We start from the raw sequence: 16,648 nt of genomic DNA, 5'->3' as shown, positions 1-16,648 counted from the left end.
CGTGTAACATACGAGAAACACAGAACATACCAGAAAACACAAAGATTTTTTGTTCAATATACATCAGTAGTAAACTGTCTGTATCTAAAAATATTGTGGTGTGTTGGAGAAAAAATGCCAAGATGTTTACCGCGATTGTTCTTAGTATGAATTTATAACACACAGTCAGACTTCTGTTTTTAATAAACAAAATATTATATACCGTTAACCTTTAGGTCTATACGGGGAATAAAATGTGTTTATATGTTCTATCGCAGAGGCGTGCAACATACGGCCCGCGGGCCACAGCACGGCCCGCGAGACCTATTTACGTGGTCCGCACAGACTTCGTCAAGTAGCCCATTGTTTTTTAAAAATTTTCACTGTGTGAGAAATTATTTGTAACGCAATGATTGGAATTTATCAATTTGTTTTACGTCACACTGTCCGAACTTCCAATATTGCGTCATAGTGTGCATTCTAGTAAAACTGCCTTGCTTTGCTTGCAAAAAAAGAAAGGTTGATTATGAAAGGTGGAAATTCAACAAGTAACAACAAGTAAGATGTAGTTTGCCTGCTTTGTCAAAACGTTATATCAGTAATAAAAGAGTATAATATTATAGTGTTTTAAGGGACACTATAGTTAAAAACACTCTGCTAATTATGATAGCGTTGTAGGTCAATTTCGGGTTGACAAAATGCTGCAATGGGATGGTTTCCACCACTAGAGGCGTTGCGTGAGTCAGATGAACAGTTGCGAGCGCCTATCTTTTACAATGGTAATCCGTGGTTTTCAATTACGTGTTTTCGCGCTTTGTTTTTGTAGAATCTATTATGAAGCTAATTATTCGTTTAAAGTTAACTTTAATTAATACCTATAATCAGTTTTTATTCGCAATTTCGTCAAATGCTGGTAGCGAGAAGTTGTTAAACATGTACTGTTACAACTTTAATTTTGTACTTAAAATAGGGTTTCGGTTAAAACCAGGAAGCATTTGCGTCAACTTTAAATTATAAATAAAATGTAATTAGAATATTTAAGGCCAGCTAGTTGCGAACAAAGCTGAAATAAGCATTTTTATGAGGGAATATTGTAGTTTTTTGTGGTACTGCTGTTTTTTAACCTTTGCATTTTGCAAGTTCATTCACACTTTTTAACAGTCATTTTTAATTCGAAAATATATCTTCTGTATAGTATTCTAAAGGATATTGTATTGCTTGTGAATTAACTTAAATTTTTCACCAGATATTTCTTTTGTACTCAACATTAATTTAACACCTTTTCGTACAAGATACCTCACATCTTAGGAAAATATTCGAGTGATCCACATCCTTTTAAAACAACTAACTATTTGTACTGTTTTGAAATGGGTGTAATTTTGTAAATGTTATCTTATTATAACCTTTCTTACAAGTGACCTCGTGTGGTTTTACCAAAATTGAATAAATATAGCCTGGAGCCCTAGAGCAGACACTATCAAGCAAGCTTGTGCATTTGGCTGAAAAATCAGGCACTTGCTGAATTCCGAAGAATATTTTAGCTACAGAACTGAAATCTTACATCTTGACAAAGAAACCGTATATTTGTCGAACAACGCCAGGACAATGAAAGAAGTTTGTCAGTTTCCAATGTTACAAACAAGTCACAACTACAATGAATCTTTTCATTCTTCAAATAGTAGTCAAATCACTAGAATAATATTGTACTGATTTTAATATGAAATTTAGTAGAATGTTTTTTACTTGTGGTTTTTTGTGTACTTCAGGTTTGTAAAGCATCAATTTAATTCGCAGCGTTTAAAACAACTGTATAATTATTTTGTTTCACTTAGTATCATACAAAAAATAAATGCATATTATGAAGTTTAATAAAACAAGCAAAACTGTTGACTTTTTGTTAGGTGTGAACTGTAGTATATGACATCAAGAACATGATTAAAAGAGTTTTTTAATGCAGGCTTGTTTGAATCTTCCCTTGTAGAAATTATATTTCCAGATTTGTCTGTTTTGATTCCAAACCTATAAAAACGATATAAATAATTTTTATAAGATAATGATTATTTGCTACAAATAAAACAGTATAGCAACTAAACAAGTGTATTTTTTGAATTATAGATTATTATTTATTTCAACTAAATCAAACACCGTTAAAGAATCCCATAACTTAAAAAAACTGCATATAACAAACTAATATAATCAGGGAGAACTAGAGGTAGAAAATAAACTTTTACCTGTTAGATCACTTGGAAAGCAGCATCTGCTTAAATTGTATTCCAGTACCAGTTTCTTTAGTTCCATAAATTGTTAACCCAGGAAGAGAATGCATAGCAGGTTTAATATTACCAAACAAGTATTTTCTAGAAGTTTACACAAAATTCTCACTAACTTCAGAAAATTATAAACAACATTATTAGTAAAAATTGACCAATATATCTAACTTCATTATGGTAAACCCTTTCACTTGGTAAATGCATGCTAGTTTAATGCACTTTCTGGACCAATAACTAGAAGCTTACCCCAAAACATACCACAGCCACCTTGCCAAACAAATTTCTCGTGAAAGATTTTCTGAGTGTGATAACAAGCTAAAATCGTAAACTAACTTAAATAACAATTCAGTCTTTGATTCGGGGAGTGGGAAAGGCGTAAATTACAACAATTTATTGCCAGGATAGTTTGATGACTGGAAAAAGCAATGTTCACATACTTCTTTGCGATAAAAATTGAAAAAAAATGGTCTGATAGTGACTACAGGGATAAACTTACCAGTTAAACCGGTCAAAATGTCGCAAACGGCCCTAATAACTGAATTATCGACCAAATAGTGCCAGTCTCAGACCTATCGCCATTGTAAAAAAATGCGACTTCATCTGAGTCGGTCCGCGCGACCCCTAGTGGTGGAAACCATCCCATTGAAAAAGTATTTGAGCAAACAACAAGAGGTATTTCATTGTTATAAGAAAGAGGTTGAGCTTGTTACAAAACTGGGCTATAAGTTATCGAAAGCAATTGCTGAAAAAGGAAAGCCTGTTCAAGACAAAATTCAGGAATCAGCTCACAGATGAGCACTTGTTAAGTGAACTTCGAGTTGGCACTTCTGCCAAAACTAACAAGATCTCTGGTGAGAGAAGATATCACACATCTCATTAATCGCTTAATGAGTATCTTGATTCTACACGGTTTTCCAATGAAAAAATTGTTTAAAAAATATATCTGTTGTTCGATTGTCCGGCCCGCACCACTATCATAAGTATACATTATAGTCCGCTGCGATAAACAGTTGCACGCCCCTGTTGTATCGGGTTTTGCTAATTTTAGCTTAATATAACCTCGAATGTTGCAGGAGCATCTAACTTTAAAGATACAAGCAGTGAATAAACAAACAGTCGGCATCCGGACACAAGCTTAATGCGTTTGAATCATAGACAATGCATACATCTACTATGCCGTCTTATAAATTCAGACTTGTTATGAAAAGCGTGGGCATTACGTTTGAAACACTTTTTGTACCATAGATCCAATGGCAGTTTGGATAGGGCTAACAAATATCGGGTGCTGGGGAAAAAGGGATTAATATTTCCTCTAAGGACGTAGCTATTTTGTATTTATAAAGTCAATGTCAATATAAAATAGTTAGGGTTACCTGGACTTACTTATCCCCCGACTTAACAATTACATTAACCATAGTAATTACAGTTATTTGAACAATAACGCCTGGCATGGTAGGCTATCAGTTGTTTATTGAGTAAATCCTTTTAAGAAGTCGTTTTATTTTCAGAGAAATAAATTTATGTCTTTGTAAACACCATGGGAGCGTTTTTCTGCTACGCTTTTGTAATTTTGGTTTACATAGCAGAAGGTCCACTTCGCTCAGTTGCAGGTAATTGGTGGATAAGCAAGGAAAGTTGTCCCAGTGTGGATATCAACTGCACAGCATTCAACAAAACCATAACTCTAGGCAACTGCATGTGTATAAATGTAACAGTTGCTTGCAAAAACATAACTGGATATTGCATCAATAAAAACAAAACTTGTGCGGAGATAGCTTGCTATGCTACAGAATGCCTGTCCAACACCAGATCGTGTATCACCACGGAACAAAATAACTGCTCATTTTCAACAAACGTTTGTGAGCTTGGCGAGGTCTTCGAAAAGGTCTATAACAGCGAATGCAACCACTCTTGTGACAACACTGATGGAAAATTGACTCAAATTGAAAAGGTTGGGAAGTACTGTTTTAGTGCAGTTTAAAGATACGCGTTCGCTTGCATTGATTTGCTCAACTTTCATGGACCTTCCTTGTAAGATGTTTTACGTTAAACAATTGTTTCAAAAACGATTTTTATCTAAAGTTAAGGCGAAGCGTTAAGCCTATATCGGCAGATGTTTAGAATCGATTGTTGTCAAGCCAGATATTGCAGAACAAAATTGGTACAATAAGTAATGCAGCATATAGCGAGCATTGTAGGGCTTGCTGAGACTAACGTACGTACATAAATTACCGAAAACAGCATGATTGAAATATTACACTCTTTCCGCTAAAATTGGCGTAAAAATGAAATAACTAGACAAAATACCCGACGTTGCCCAGGTTAAATAGAGTATGTGAATGTTTAATTTTAAAGAGAACTGTCGGAGTTGATCAAGTGATGTTAACTAATTACCGCTGCAACAAAGTCGATAATTTGCAAAGTCTACCTGAATTTACGTGATTAAATAAATCCCGATCATACTGGATTTTTATCACTTCGTATATTACTTTGTAACAGGTTCGTTTGGATTTGCTGGCTTCGTGTTACAACCGATGTATATAAAGTTACAGAAAGCGTAACACATTCGTTAGAGCAGTGATTCTCAACCGCGGCTCTCAGAGCCGCATGCGGCTCTCAACTCTACATTTTGCGGCTCTCACTAACGGAGAGAAAATTAGTTAGCAGTAGCAGAATTGCAACAAAGGAAGTAAAAGAATAGAAAAAAGTGAATGAATTTGATCAGCAAGGATCCCGAGTACGAAGTACTAATTGTTCCCGGGAAGTACTAATGTTCCCCGTTACTTTCGTCCTGCGTTTTAAAATAATTTTGTGGTTTGTGACGTCATAATATATTTAGTCTTGATCGACAAGCTATGGCAATAAGAAATAGCTGTTTCAACAGTGCAAATTAGTTAGCCTAGGCTAGCGTAATGTATTTTTGTTGTTTTCTTGTTGCTTTCTCAATGTTTTTTAATTATATGCCTACTGTTGTTTTTGTGCGGCTCCTTGCAAACTTTATAGGTTTGGAATGTGGCTCTGTCTCTATAAAAGGTTGAGAATCTCTGCGTTAGAGGGCTAAATAATGACACACGGTCTAATTTTAATCAAAGCCATCAAGCTGTAGCTTCGTTACCACACTACGTGTTACTCCCTCCCTGTAAAAGTTTGCTGAACCCGAAGCCGCGTGTTATAATATATAATCTACATAATAAAAGAGAAAGTTTGTGAGATGTAAGATATAAGTGTGTGGCAAGATGTTCGCACAGTCGGTGATGATTATAATATAAATTTTGAGCAATTCAACGTTGCGTCGCTTTAGCTCAGTGGTAGAGAACTGGTTTCGTGGTCGTGAGTTCAAACCTCATTGGTGGAAAACTATTGAAATGTTCACTTTCTGTTTACAATGTGTTGCATCACAGTGTTACGTCACACTCGATACGATTCACAAAATGTTACAATGCAAATTTAAACATGGTACAATGTTCCCAAGATTGTGTTTAAGCACGTATCCCAGGCCCCAGCGTTAGTTAATTTAATAAAGGTATATTTAGAAGTAGAGTTTAAGTAAAAGATAGTCCAAGTTTAACTTATCCGCGAAAAACTTTTTTTCAAGCGCAATTACCTGTCGGGAAATAAAAAAATGAAAGTAAGTATATTTCCTTAGTAAAAAAGTAAAATTTTAATGTTTCCAACTAAGCCTATTATGTTTAGGAACTTATTGATGCCTGTTACCACGTAAAGTTTAGGTAGAGTTCGCAAATTTACGAAGAATTTAATTTTTATTTTAAAACCGTTTGTTAGCGATAGTAATTGAGGCCAAAGCCTAATGACTTCTTACAATGTGTTTACCCACGCAATACTTAAAAACAAACAAAAAAAAATTTATTGCAACAGTTAACAGTAAACATTTGTTTTTTCAATGAGGATTTTTCTCACATTTGACGCAGTTTAGCACCGGGATTACGTATTTGCTTAAACATGACGCTCAAGCAAGTCTAAGCAATTGCTGCTGCAACCTAAAGTTTTACGTTTGGGAGTTATTCTCAATTGACAAACGTCACGGGTTTTCGTTACTTAAAAGTTGTATTGCATACTTAGCCAAGTGTTGTGCGCTATAGTTAACCGACTTCACATCACATGATTTGAAATTTCTATGTAGTGACACTCAGTTCAAACGTTTAGGCATAAGCAAATTTGTTATGACATTTAAAAAAATATGTTTGCATTATTTATGTCATTTACGAAGATCTTACGAATAACCGGTAAATATTCTTTTGGGTAATACTAATTTACGGAATGATAAATGGTCGGAAACGCTCACTAATTTAAGTATTACCCCGTTAAAACAAGTATTAAACCAACGCACAATATTTGGGTTAGGGTGGGGGTTAGCGTTTGGGTGAAGGTGGGTCAAGTGTTATTATATTTAATAATAATACTGTAAGCGTTCCGACCATTCATCCTTCCGTAAATTAGTGTTACCATATTCTTTGCAACCTGGGCAACGCCGGGTATTTAGTCTAGTTATTTCATAAAATGATTGCCGCAATGTAAGCAAATTGCAATGTTGTTTATTGCTTCTGTAATGGATTAGCTAAAAAAATCGCCTATAGCGCGTTATACTTGACTATTCACGCCACACATCATTAACCTAACGAAAACTATCGATCGGAAATTATTAGCAAACGTAAAAAACGGCCCTTGTGATAAAGCAATCCTTTAACTTGCGTGATATTCAAGTAATTTTGGTATCAAAACGGCGTACAGCCTAAAAATCCGTCACCCGATATTTTGCAACATAATTTTGCTACTGTAAACCTTTAAGCTTTGACAAAAATCAATGTTTTCTATTATATTGTCCCATCCCAGGGTAAGTTATCCTAAGTCGCCTGGTATAACGGCCTCTGACGCACTAGAACTAATGACCGTTTACAGTAAAAATAGCTTTGACCGAAGGAAGGCCATAGCAAGCTATACTTGGCTAATACGCTATAAACTACAAACGTAAATTGCAATAATCGCCCTGTTCTCACTGTCGGAGATAAACAAACGCTCTTTTGCTAATTGATGAAGCGGGAACTAGCAAGAAACTATAGCAGGAGGCATACCGAGGGGCCTACTTTAATTTTGTGCTAATTGAAGTAGGACCCTCGGTATGTCTCTAGTTAGTCACTTGCTGTTACCTTTCGAGTCGTTTAAAATATTGTCGATCGAACTTTGCTAAAGATCTTTTATACAGTTATAGGTTAATGAAATTCTTAGCACAACACCCAAGTGGAGCAAAGTGATGGATATGGTCAAATAAATATTCGAAAGATATACCGTAAGCAACGTTTTTAAAGTAATCCATTTGGGAGGAAGAAAATGTTTAAAACAAAATATACTTTTTCGACAAATTGGAAATCATATAGGGAATATTACCAACACAAATAGATTACGGAGGACAAGATTCTGTTGTGGAAACACATACTAAACAAATAGATTAATCAACATATCCGTGATATAACTCAGACTCATTGCAACGGAGAGTGCTACGACGGGGTGGAAAATGTGACGTCAAATTGTATAACAGCTGGTTGTACGCTGGTCGAAAGGAAGCGCTGCTACAACCCAAGCACCTGTTTGGGCGTTTACAACAATACAGCAACCACTTGCAGCAAATCCTGCGGAAAAGGCTACAGAAACCACACATCCCAATGTTTCGTTGGTAGGACGTAAATGCTGGCAAGATATTATAACATGCAAGCAAATATAAGTTTGTATGATTTTTCCTATATAGTATACAGTGTGATACAAATATCAGCAATAATTTTTTAACGCTACCGAAAAATCACACAACCAATACTTTTCAAACCATTTGCGTAAAACAGAAACTCACAGTACTAGAAGCGAAAACTAGGTTCGAGCTAAGTCCAACGCGATAAACATGGCCTGCATGGTTAAATCTGCCAGCTCACGTATACCGTATATTGATATATTGAAGATACGGTACTGAAGAAATGTAGTTTGGTGCAATTCAATATTAAACTTTGATACCATTTTGAACTGAACCACCATTTGAAAAACCTTATATTTTTCCATTATTTTAAACTAATTAGTCGACGATTTAATAACCAGCGTCTTGTTTTTCTTAGATATTTTAATAACTGTTTCTCTTTTTGATATTGCAAAATATTACCGAAACATTTTCAAGAGGTTTGCATAAACCTGAAAAAACTGACTAGCGTACCACCGTCGTCAGGAAAACAACCAAAACAAGTGTCTGACGATTCCAGTCTCATATATCATTATAATCAAATTTTGCAAAAAAAGTACTTCTAGGTCAAATTACGCATTTTTAGTGCATTTATTCTATCTGTAATGAAGGGGGTGCCTTAAGTTACAACTGTCAAGGCAGTGGTGGAAACAAATCCAACAGCAGCATTGAAGTGTGCAACGCGTATTCCTGCCCTAAGTGGACAAATTGGACCTCCTCAGGCTCCTGCTCTCAAACGTGTGGCGGCGGCTTCCAAAAATACGCACGACAATGCGTGTTTCAAGGCCTTGCGAACAACACCCTGTGTCCAGGTAGAAAAATAGATTCAGTGACTTGGTTCAACTAAAATTCGAAAATAATTTTGTTTGTAATAAATACTGAAAGGAAAGTTTATTAGGCTAAATTACCAATAAAATGCGGCTATCTGTATGCGTGTAGCGCCAAAACATACAACTTACTTAATTCAATATTATGCCAAATCTGTACAATATAGTCATCCATATGTGGTCCCAACTAGATCAAGCTAATTAGATCGATTTATTTATTTTTGCTTATTTATTTTGCTGATGTTGAACCGTGTTTGCCCCAGGCAGGCCTGCTGTATATCTATGAGTGATGTAATGTTTACACCAGCTTACATTTTTGGCTAAGCATCACAAAGTACTAAAATAATAATAAACAACTACTAAATTCAGTGGATTAAGAATTGATTCAAAAAATTGAAGGTTGTCGATTATTAACAAACTCAAACTTTACTACAGGAAGCAGCGAAAGGTATGAGGCATGCAATACGCAGATTTGCCCTTTTTGGACTAATTGGACGTCAACAGCGTCGTGTTCTAAATCGTGTGGAAATGGCCTTCAAGAATATTCACGTCAATGTATTTATCAAGGAGGAGTTCACAACACACTATGCTCTGGTAAATGACCCGCTAAAACAATAGCTGACTTACTTAACTGAAAAAGTGTGTAAAAGCTTTAAAACGTTAAGCCCCAATATAGAAAAACTTATTGTCAAAAATAGAATCAAATTAATTATGATTGTTGGCTGTCGAGTTGCAGAACAATAGAGTGGCTTATGTTTAAAGAATTAAAAAAAAGCATTCCTTTACATAACATTACAGACAAAATTTAACACAATTTTTGATAAAATTATTTTTAAAACAATTTGAAGCATTTTGACTGTTTGCACCGGTTCGCGCGCTCATGCTCTTATATTTAAATTGGCCTCAGAAACGGTTCCTATACGCCAACTTTATCAGCCTGTAGCCCGCCTAAATATATTTTTTGCTAATTTTCACTAACCAAATGCAAAAGTTTGGATTTTGTTTTACCCATTTTACGTGTCTACAGCCCAGCGCCGCAAATTCTCTGCGAAATGCAAGTTGGCCGAATTTAGCGTATAATCTAATAGGTCTATGTAATATCGCCAATGTATCGCGAGTAACACCTTTATAACTTTTCAAACAAGATAAAACCAAGTATGTGTTTGTGCGCGATCTTTTTGCTAGCTGTTCTTCTATTCAATTTTGGTATACATGGCCCTCATAGAAAAGCAAATGTGCTAATATTTTATTCCACGCCGCAACGGAAAAGAAGCGGCTATCTAATTCAAAACACAGCATCGAAACGTAAACAAACCGGATCTATAAAGATTTTACGCGCGAAGCGGAAACATTTTTTGCACTTACGTAGTTAAAATAGTCAAAAAGTATGTGAAATGGACTGGTGTCTAGTTTGTCAAATAGGCCGCGGGCCGTATTGCATCGGCGGGACGTAGGTTGCCGACCCCTGGTATAAAGGTTATAGTTGGACGTGAAACGGATAGAAAAGCCCATGTTCAACTTAAATAAAGATTTGTTCGAAACGTTCACAAAATACTACCTTTACCTCTGTATTGTCATTCTACAATACATCATCAAACAGATTTTAAACTTTTAATCGCCTATTTGACTAGTCGACTCCTTCAATTGGACTTTTATTACGCTTTCATTGCGAACTTTTCTTTGTTATTAATCTGACAAGTAAAATGACACCTAAAAATATACTATTTTTTACAGGTAGCATCACAAAAAAGGAGCCATGCAACACACAAATCTGTCCTTTCTGGGCGAGTTGGTCCCAGTCTGGCTCGTGTTCACTTACATGTGATCGAGGACAACAAACATATACACGACAATGCACGTACCAAGGATCTGTGAGCAGTAAATGCATAGGTACGAAAAACGCGTTTTTGAAAATTTACATTTACCCAGAAAGTTGTTAGTCCGTAGAAGTTTTATCCTTCGACAGTTTAACTCGATATACATCAATGAATGGCTTGTGATATGCTATATAATTACAAATTTGGTGTATTTAATGTCATGCTCATAATTTCCATTTTTTTATTTCAGGTTCTGCAACAAAAACTGAAATCTGCTACACACCTTGTCCGGCATGGGGAGCTTGGAACCAATGGTCACTGTGTAACGCATCGAACCAAATAAGAAGTGGAGTTCATAAGAGAACAAGGTAGAGCAGAAATGGGGGCATAATACATATCAGCAATCATAATGTAACGATGTCACAATTAAGTCATTCTTTGCGAATTAGTAGAAATGGCAAAAATATGGTGTTTCCTAAATTCGTTTGTGGTTGGAAATAATGACAACAAAAAGTTTAACTAATATATCATTATCATCACCATATGTTTATGTTTACAAACTTTGAATATTGTGTCCTTCTATATATGTACATTTATAACAGTAATTTTACTTTTGCCGTGGTCCTAAACGACTAAACGTGTTTAACACCAAGAGTTTGTGCTTATGGATACGATATTTTGCAGCACGATTTAAAACAGAAGTGTGAGAATTTATCTTTTTTACTTTATGGCAGAGTTTGTTATGTCGGCACAGCATTGGGAACTTGTGGTGGAAAATCGTCTGAAGATACATTCAAAGAATGTACTTGGTGGTATGTTTACGATTATATCTTTTTGATTTACGATTTTTTTATATTATTTTGAGCGGACTTTATGGCTGTAACGAAGTTTCATAACTAAAGTTCAACATTTCGATAAACGTAATCTAGTCAGGCTAGTAACAAAAGGCAATTTCGCGCGAATTCGCTTGGAAGCGTTAGGCCAATTTGAACGGGAACACACAATAAGACCTACAAAGCAACAATACCTAAATCAGAATAATTCTATAATACCATAGTGTTGGACCAACGACATAACTTTTCACGTTTGATTCTAGATGTAGGGTCATACAATCTATATGTTTTTTTAGGTTATTATAAAAAAATAACTGTTCATGTTCAGTAAAATGCTTTATAAAACAGAAAATCTTAAATCTAAACCTTAAAGCAAGACCTTTTATGCAACTTTATACGGTTTTAAGCTGTAGATCAGGGGTCGGCAACCTACGGCCCGCCACCTCTTTTTCAAACTATAGGCACAAGGCCATGTCTCATTTAACTTTTTGAACTATACGAAAATGCAAAAAAAATTTGCGCTTCGCGCGTGTCTCTTCTTTCAGTTTCAACTATATGCATTCTCCCTAGATTAAATTTATCGTAATTCTAGATGTTTAACGTAAGGAAAAAGGGCAACTATGAATTGATATTTTCGGTAGTGAGTAACTAAGTATATGTTAAAATGTGGTTTTATTTCAGCAAAAGTGAACTTGAAAAGTGCGAGGGTTCATCGCCTTGTGACCAGTGGAGTCCTTGGACCTCTGACCACTGCGTTGGTGGACAAAGTAATAACTTAAAATTTAAATTCTACGTCGTATCAAAACATTTTAAAAAAAGGTTTATAAAAATATCAGATAGCAGCTAAAATACAACAGAACAATTTAGACGCGAAAGACTTGTTTGATAAATAAGCGAATATTACAATTCGCAATAAAATGTTTTAAACAATCAAATAAATATCTACTACCGTAAATTATTTTCTGTCAGCTTTGCGTCGATACTGTCAAACAACGTGGAAACCAAGCTTGGTCAACTTAAACTGTGAAAATCAAGACTATGTCAAAGCGATCCCTCAAAACACTGATCCTGGTTTGTTTTACACCCTATAGAAGTTTTTTTGCTAATACCTCATTTCAGTTTTCTGCTAGCATGCTCGTTATTTAGTCCACCACATACTTACTGGGTTAGCCTTATAAATATTTTCAAAAGGTACAACTGCAGCAGTTGTCTTTGTGATCCTCATCGCTATATTTGTTGCTGTTTCTTTTGCGGCGAGATGGAAGTGTTACGTCATAATTGAGTTAAACCTCAATCGGGACAAAGTAGTTGTGCTTGCTAAAGATCAGAAAAACATTGAACTGACGAAGACAGTAAAATCAGCAGAAACCACAGACTTTAACGAGTACCATGATACGAAGAATAAGTAAGTTTAATAACCATTGTGCCTCTCGTTTAAAAAGGGCGTAAAAACATAAATTACGATCATATTCTTGTTTAGCACAGTTCCTGATAGTCATGATGATTTTAGCGTGGACCGACCTGATCTCAAAAATATTAAAAGAGGTAAAGTGTTATTACATCTAAAGAAGGAATTTAAATTATGTAACATAAATAAGGTGTTAAAATGCGGCAAAATGTTAAATAAATCAAAAAACGTGTTTTGACGTTGTCACTTGCAGATAAAGAGAAAGAGAATAATAGGGTGGATGATGAAAATTACACAATTATCATCGAGGATGGATACGGTAAAGCAGAATCAAAGGCCATAAACGTAGAGCCAGGTTACATCGTCCCAAACATGCTTATGTAAGTAGCCTAATAGCCTAAACGCAAGTAACGCTGCTTGAAAACCCACAACGTTATTTCACAATATTATTTAGGAGCAACCACGAATACGAAGGCAGTAGTCATCTTCTAGCAGTACATCCTATTAAAAACGGTAAATATTTCTAATCACTATTACTGACATAAATGACTATTACTGACATAAGTGACAAAAATATCCATCGCCGTATAAAACTGGCATAGTTCCAAAATAAAATTGAAATTGTCTAATGTTTCTTTTTTCGATTTTTAGTCTTAAAGACTTATCGTATTTTAAGACAGAAACTTTTTTTCACAGTTTGTTTTAATACGACTAAATATTCAACTCTGCCCTGTTTTTGCATATACAGTTAAATTAGCCAGGAAGTAGGCTACTGAACACGTTTTCTCCTCTGCATTGTTGTAAACTAAAGGTACTGATAAAGTTGAGAGTGCATACGAGCCTGTGGTCGCCCAGAGTCACTACGATGCCGTTTACAAAGAGAACGCGTACGAGTTACCAGGAAATAAGAAAGCAGCGAAACACGATTACGTAAATTGTGTAGTACAGTAAGTTTTTGAATGTAAATTGCTAACCTAGAAGCTTACAAAGTAATAATGGTTTTACAGATTTAAAGCTATAAACGTACCTCACAACTTAAATACAGTAACAAATGCTGTCGCCATTGCACAACAATAGTACCTTGCGGCTCTTAGGCATTCAAAAAGCAACCTTTCTATATAAAGCCACGCTTAACCTAAGCAATGCATGTCAAATTCTCATGAATAACATATAGTAATAAATAGTTTACATCAAAACACAAAACAGCCGAAGTTTGTCGTTGGATATCACATAACTAAAATCCGGCTAATTGGTAGATAACAACATTTTTGCAATAAAATAATTACGTTTACCAAACCGACCTGGTTCATTAAAATATGAACTTTCACAGAGTATACTTTTCTCAAATTTAATCATGTTTTCAGCGTTTAGAATAAAGAGTGTTTACATTACTATAATTATTTTGATGCTTGTGTTATATAGAAACAATACCAGTACTTCATCGGTTGATCAAAATGTACATGGTAAGATCACCACAAAATTGTATATTAAAACATATTAAAATTCAATAGTTTTTGTGTTGCCAAACTAACCTATCAGGCAACATCTTTAAATCTAACGCTGTTAAATATATTATAAACTCACAGACAAAGGAATTAATTTCCACAAAACACCAAATACAACAGCCAGCAGCTCAAACAAAAATGATTTTTTGAAAAAACTAGAGGAAAAAACAGAAAAAAGGTAGGTATGGGCAACAAAAAACAATAGTCTACATAAAATAAAATAAAGCATTTCGCGTTTACATTTAAAATCATTATCTTTTAGTTACAACGAGGTAAAAAGCCCAACACCAAAAGAAAAACAAACCGTGCAGTCAGGTAACGTAATTTTGTCTAATCGGTAACATTACAAGGTTAATCACGAGTCGAAAGTTGCATGCGCCTTTATTTATTTTACAACACAGTGCTCAGTAAAGTGAAAGCAATGTCCCAAGAGCTTCAAACAAGAAAAGCAAAACAACATAAAGACCCTGAAGAAAATGCCTACGAATCATACAGCATAACGTTCGTAAATTTCTATAATTTATTATAAGTGTTGTAATGCGCTTAAGTCACTATTTTTTAATGAAATGACTTGACTTTTTCTTTGACTTTTTTTTTAAAAAATTAATAAACTTTTACAAAAATGACTTGACGTGGGCATAAGTCATTGTGTCAAATAACTTTTAAAATTTTCAAGATTTGAATTGAGTGTTTTTATTCAATATTTTTCAACTAGGGCTTGATTTGGGTAACTGATGACTTGTTACCTAATGACATGACTGGTTTCTAACGCTGTTTAAAATAACAAATTCACGACAAGGCGTATTGTTTATACCTATTTATTGTATTTATTCAAGTTAGTTAAAAAAATGATTTCTCATTCAAGTTTGTTAAAAATGATTCTTATGAAATTAAGTAATTGTTTTGGTTATACGCTAGAGAACAGCCCTCTGCCACTCCGACTATTTCTTCCAAACCTGGACCCAAAGCCAATCCAGCTATATCTGCAAAACCTGCTCTTTCAACCAAGCCGCTAATCCCAACTAAACCGACAGAACAGGAGGACAAAAGCAAGATGATTAAGAATTTAGCACAAAGTAAGTTAGGTAAAATGCCAGATAAATAGTTGTTTCGAAATTTAGCAGATATATTTATTGTGTTACTAGCTCAACATAATTTTTATGTCAAATGACAAAGCAATAAATTAAATTTACCTTCAAATATTTGCATAGTGCTAAATAAACAACAAGCTTCAAGCCAAGTTACGTCGGTTCAAAACAGCAAGAATGCAAATACAAAGCCACAACCTGCACAGAATGCAAAGAAACCTCTCTTGCCTCCAAATTTTAGGAAGTGAGTTTCCATTCGCGAGGAAAATCAAGTGGAAAACCTTGTTTGTTTTAAAAGACGAACAATATACCTAAACGGCCACAACTGCAAAATATTCATGCTAAAAAGGCTGTTATGATTTGACGAAAATTTGTGCAAAACATGTCATGTTCTTCTACTTTTTCAATTTCGACCCAGTTATTTTGCTTTCTGCTAATTTCGTCCACACAAAAATCTAACTACGCTAACAACCACGGACAGCTGAGTTTGGTTCCTAAGGTGGCGGCAAAGACACCAAAAACAACTTTTCGTTTTAGAAAGGGCAGTTCGTATTTTAATATATATTAATATCCTTTTTGAGAACTACAATAAGTATTTAATCCCTGCCACCAGTTGCGTGCGTGTACGGCAACACCTTATGATGTGACGCTGTCAAACTATTACTCTAAATCTAGAATGTGGATGTGTTTTGCAAAGATTGTAGTTTTATGAAATGATAAAATACCAAACCCGTTGGAATAAGACCTAAATGGGCAGAATAAGGTCTATACAACCTTTTACCCGACTAAAAACCCCACCTTTAACGTTATCACTAACTCCCCTAATGACTTTAACCCTAACCCAATTTCTAAACCTACCCATTACCAGCACCTAACCCCAGAGAGTGACCACAAACAGATACTGTAGCTTTATAGATCCTATTGTGTGTTCCCGTTATGGACCTATTTATACTGTATATTGTTTCGTGACCTTTTGTGCGCCTATACGCTGAAAAATATGTCTTCTCGCGTTAATCACACCGTATTTTATTTTTTCTCGGGTTTTGTGTGTACCGGAGCATTTGTTCTGGTTAACCTTTTATCTCATTCGGCCTTTTTTTATTATACTTTGTGTTGCTTTGTCGAACATAGTTCTGCAAAGCTGTCAACAACTTAGTAAACGAATAGATAGCTTTAAACACAAT

At 35.0% G+C, this 16,648-nt stretch overlaps 2 protein-coding genes across 2 annotated transcripts in view; one reads left to right on the top strand and one right to left on the bottom strand.

Moving 5' to 3' along the window:
* LOC146148721 (dynein axonemal heavy chain 3-like) overlaps nt 1–16,648 on the bottom strand; it is a 109,592-nt gene that overhangs the window by 48,077 nt on the left and 44,867 nt on the right. The gene's annotated exons all lie outside the window — the stretch shown is intronic.
* Nucleotides 3,768–16,637, top strand: LOC146148722 (uncharacterized). The gene is made up of 20 exons (XM_083386795.1): nt 3,768–4,200; nt 7,743–7,938; nt 8,598–8,798; nt 9,249–9,407; nt 10,548–10,703; nt 10,881–10,998; nt 11,365–11,442; nt 12,145–12,230; nt 12,433–12,534; nt 12,655–12,868; nt 12,944–13,008; nt 13,125–13,251; nt 13,326–13,384; nt 13,683–13,818; nt 14,294–14,334; nt 14,458–14,554; nt 14,639–14,691; nt 14,778–14,877; nt 15,295–15,452; nt 15,588–16,637. Exons 1-20 carry the CDS (start codon nt 3,787–3,789, stop codon nt 15,710–15,712), a joined length of 2,685 nt encoding a protein of 894 aa, XP_083242921.1. The 5' UTR covers nt 3,768–3,786; the 3' UTR covers nt 15,713–16,637.

The sequence above is a fragment of the Ascidiella aspersa genome, chromosome 4, assembly GCF_963924565.1.
Source record: "Ascidiella aspersa chromosome 4, kaAscAspe10.2, whole genome shotgun sequence".
NCBI classification, from domain to species: Eukaryota; Metazoa; Chordata; class Ascidiacea; order Phlebobranchia; family Ascidiidae; genus Ascidiella; species Ascidiella aspersa.
This window is presented reverse-complemented; position numbering and strand designations above follow the sequence as displayed.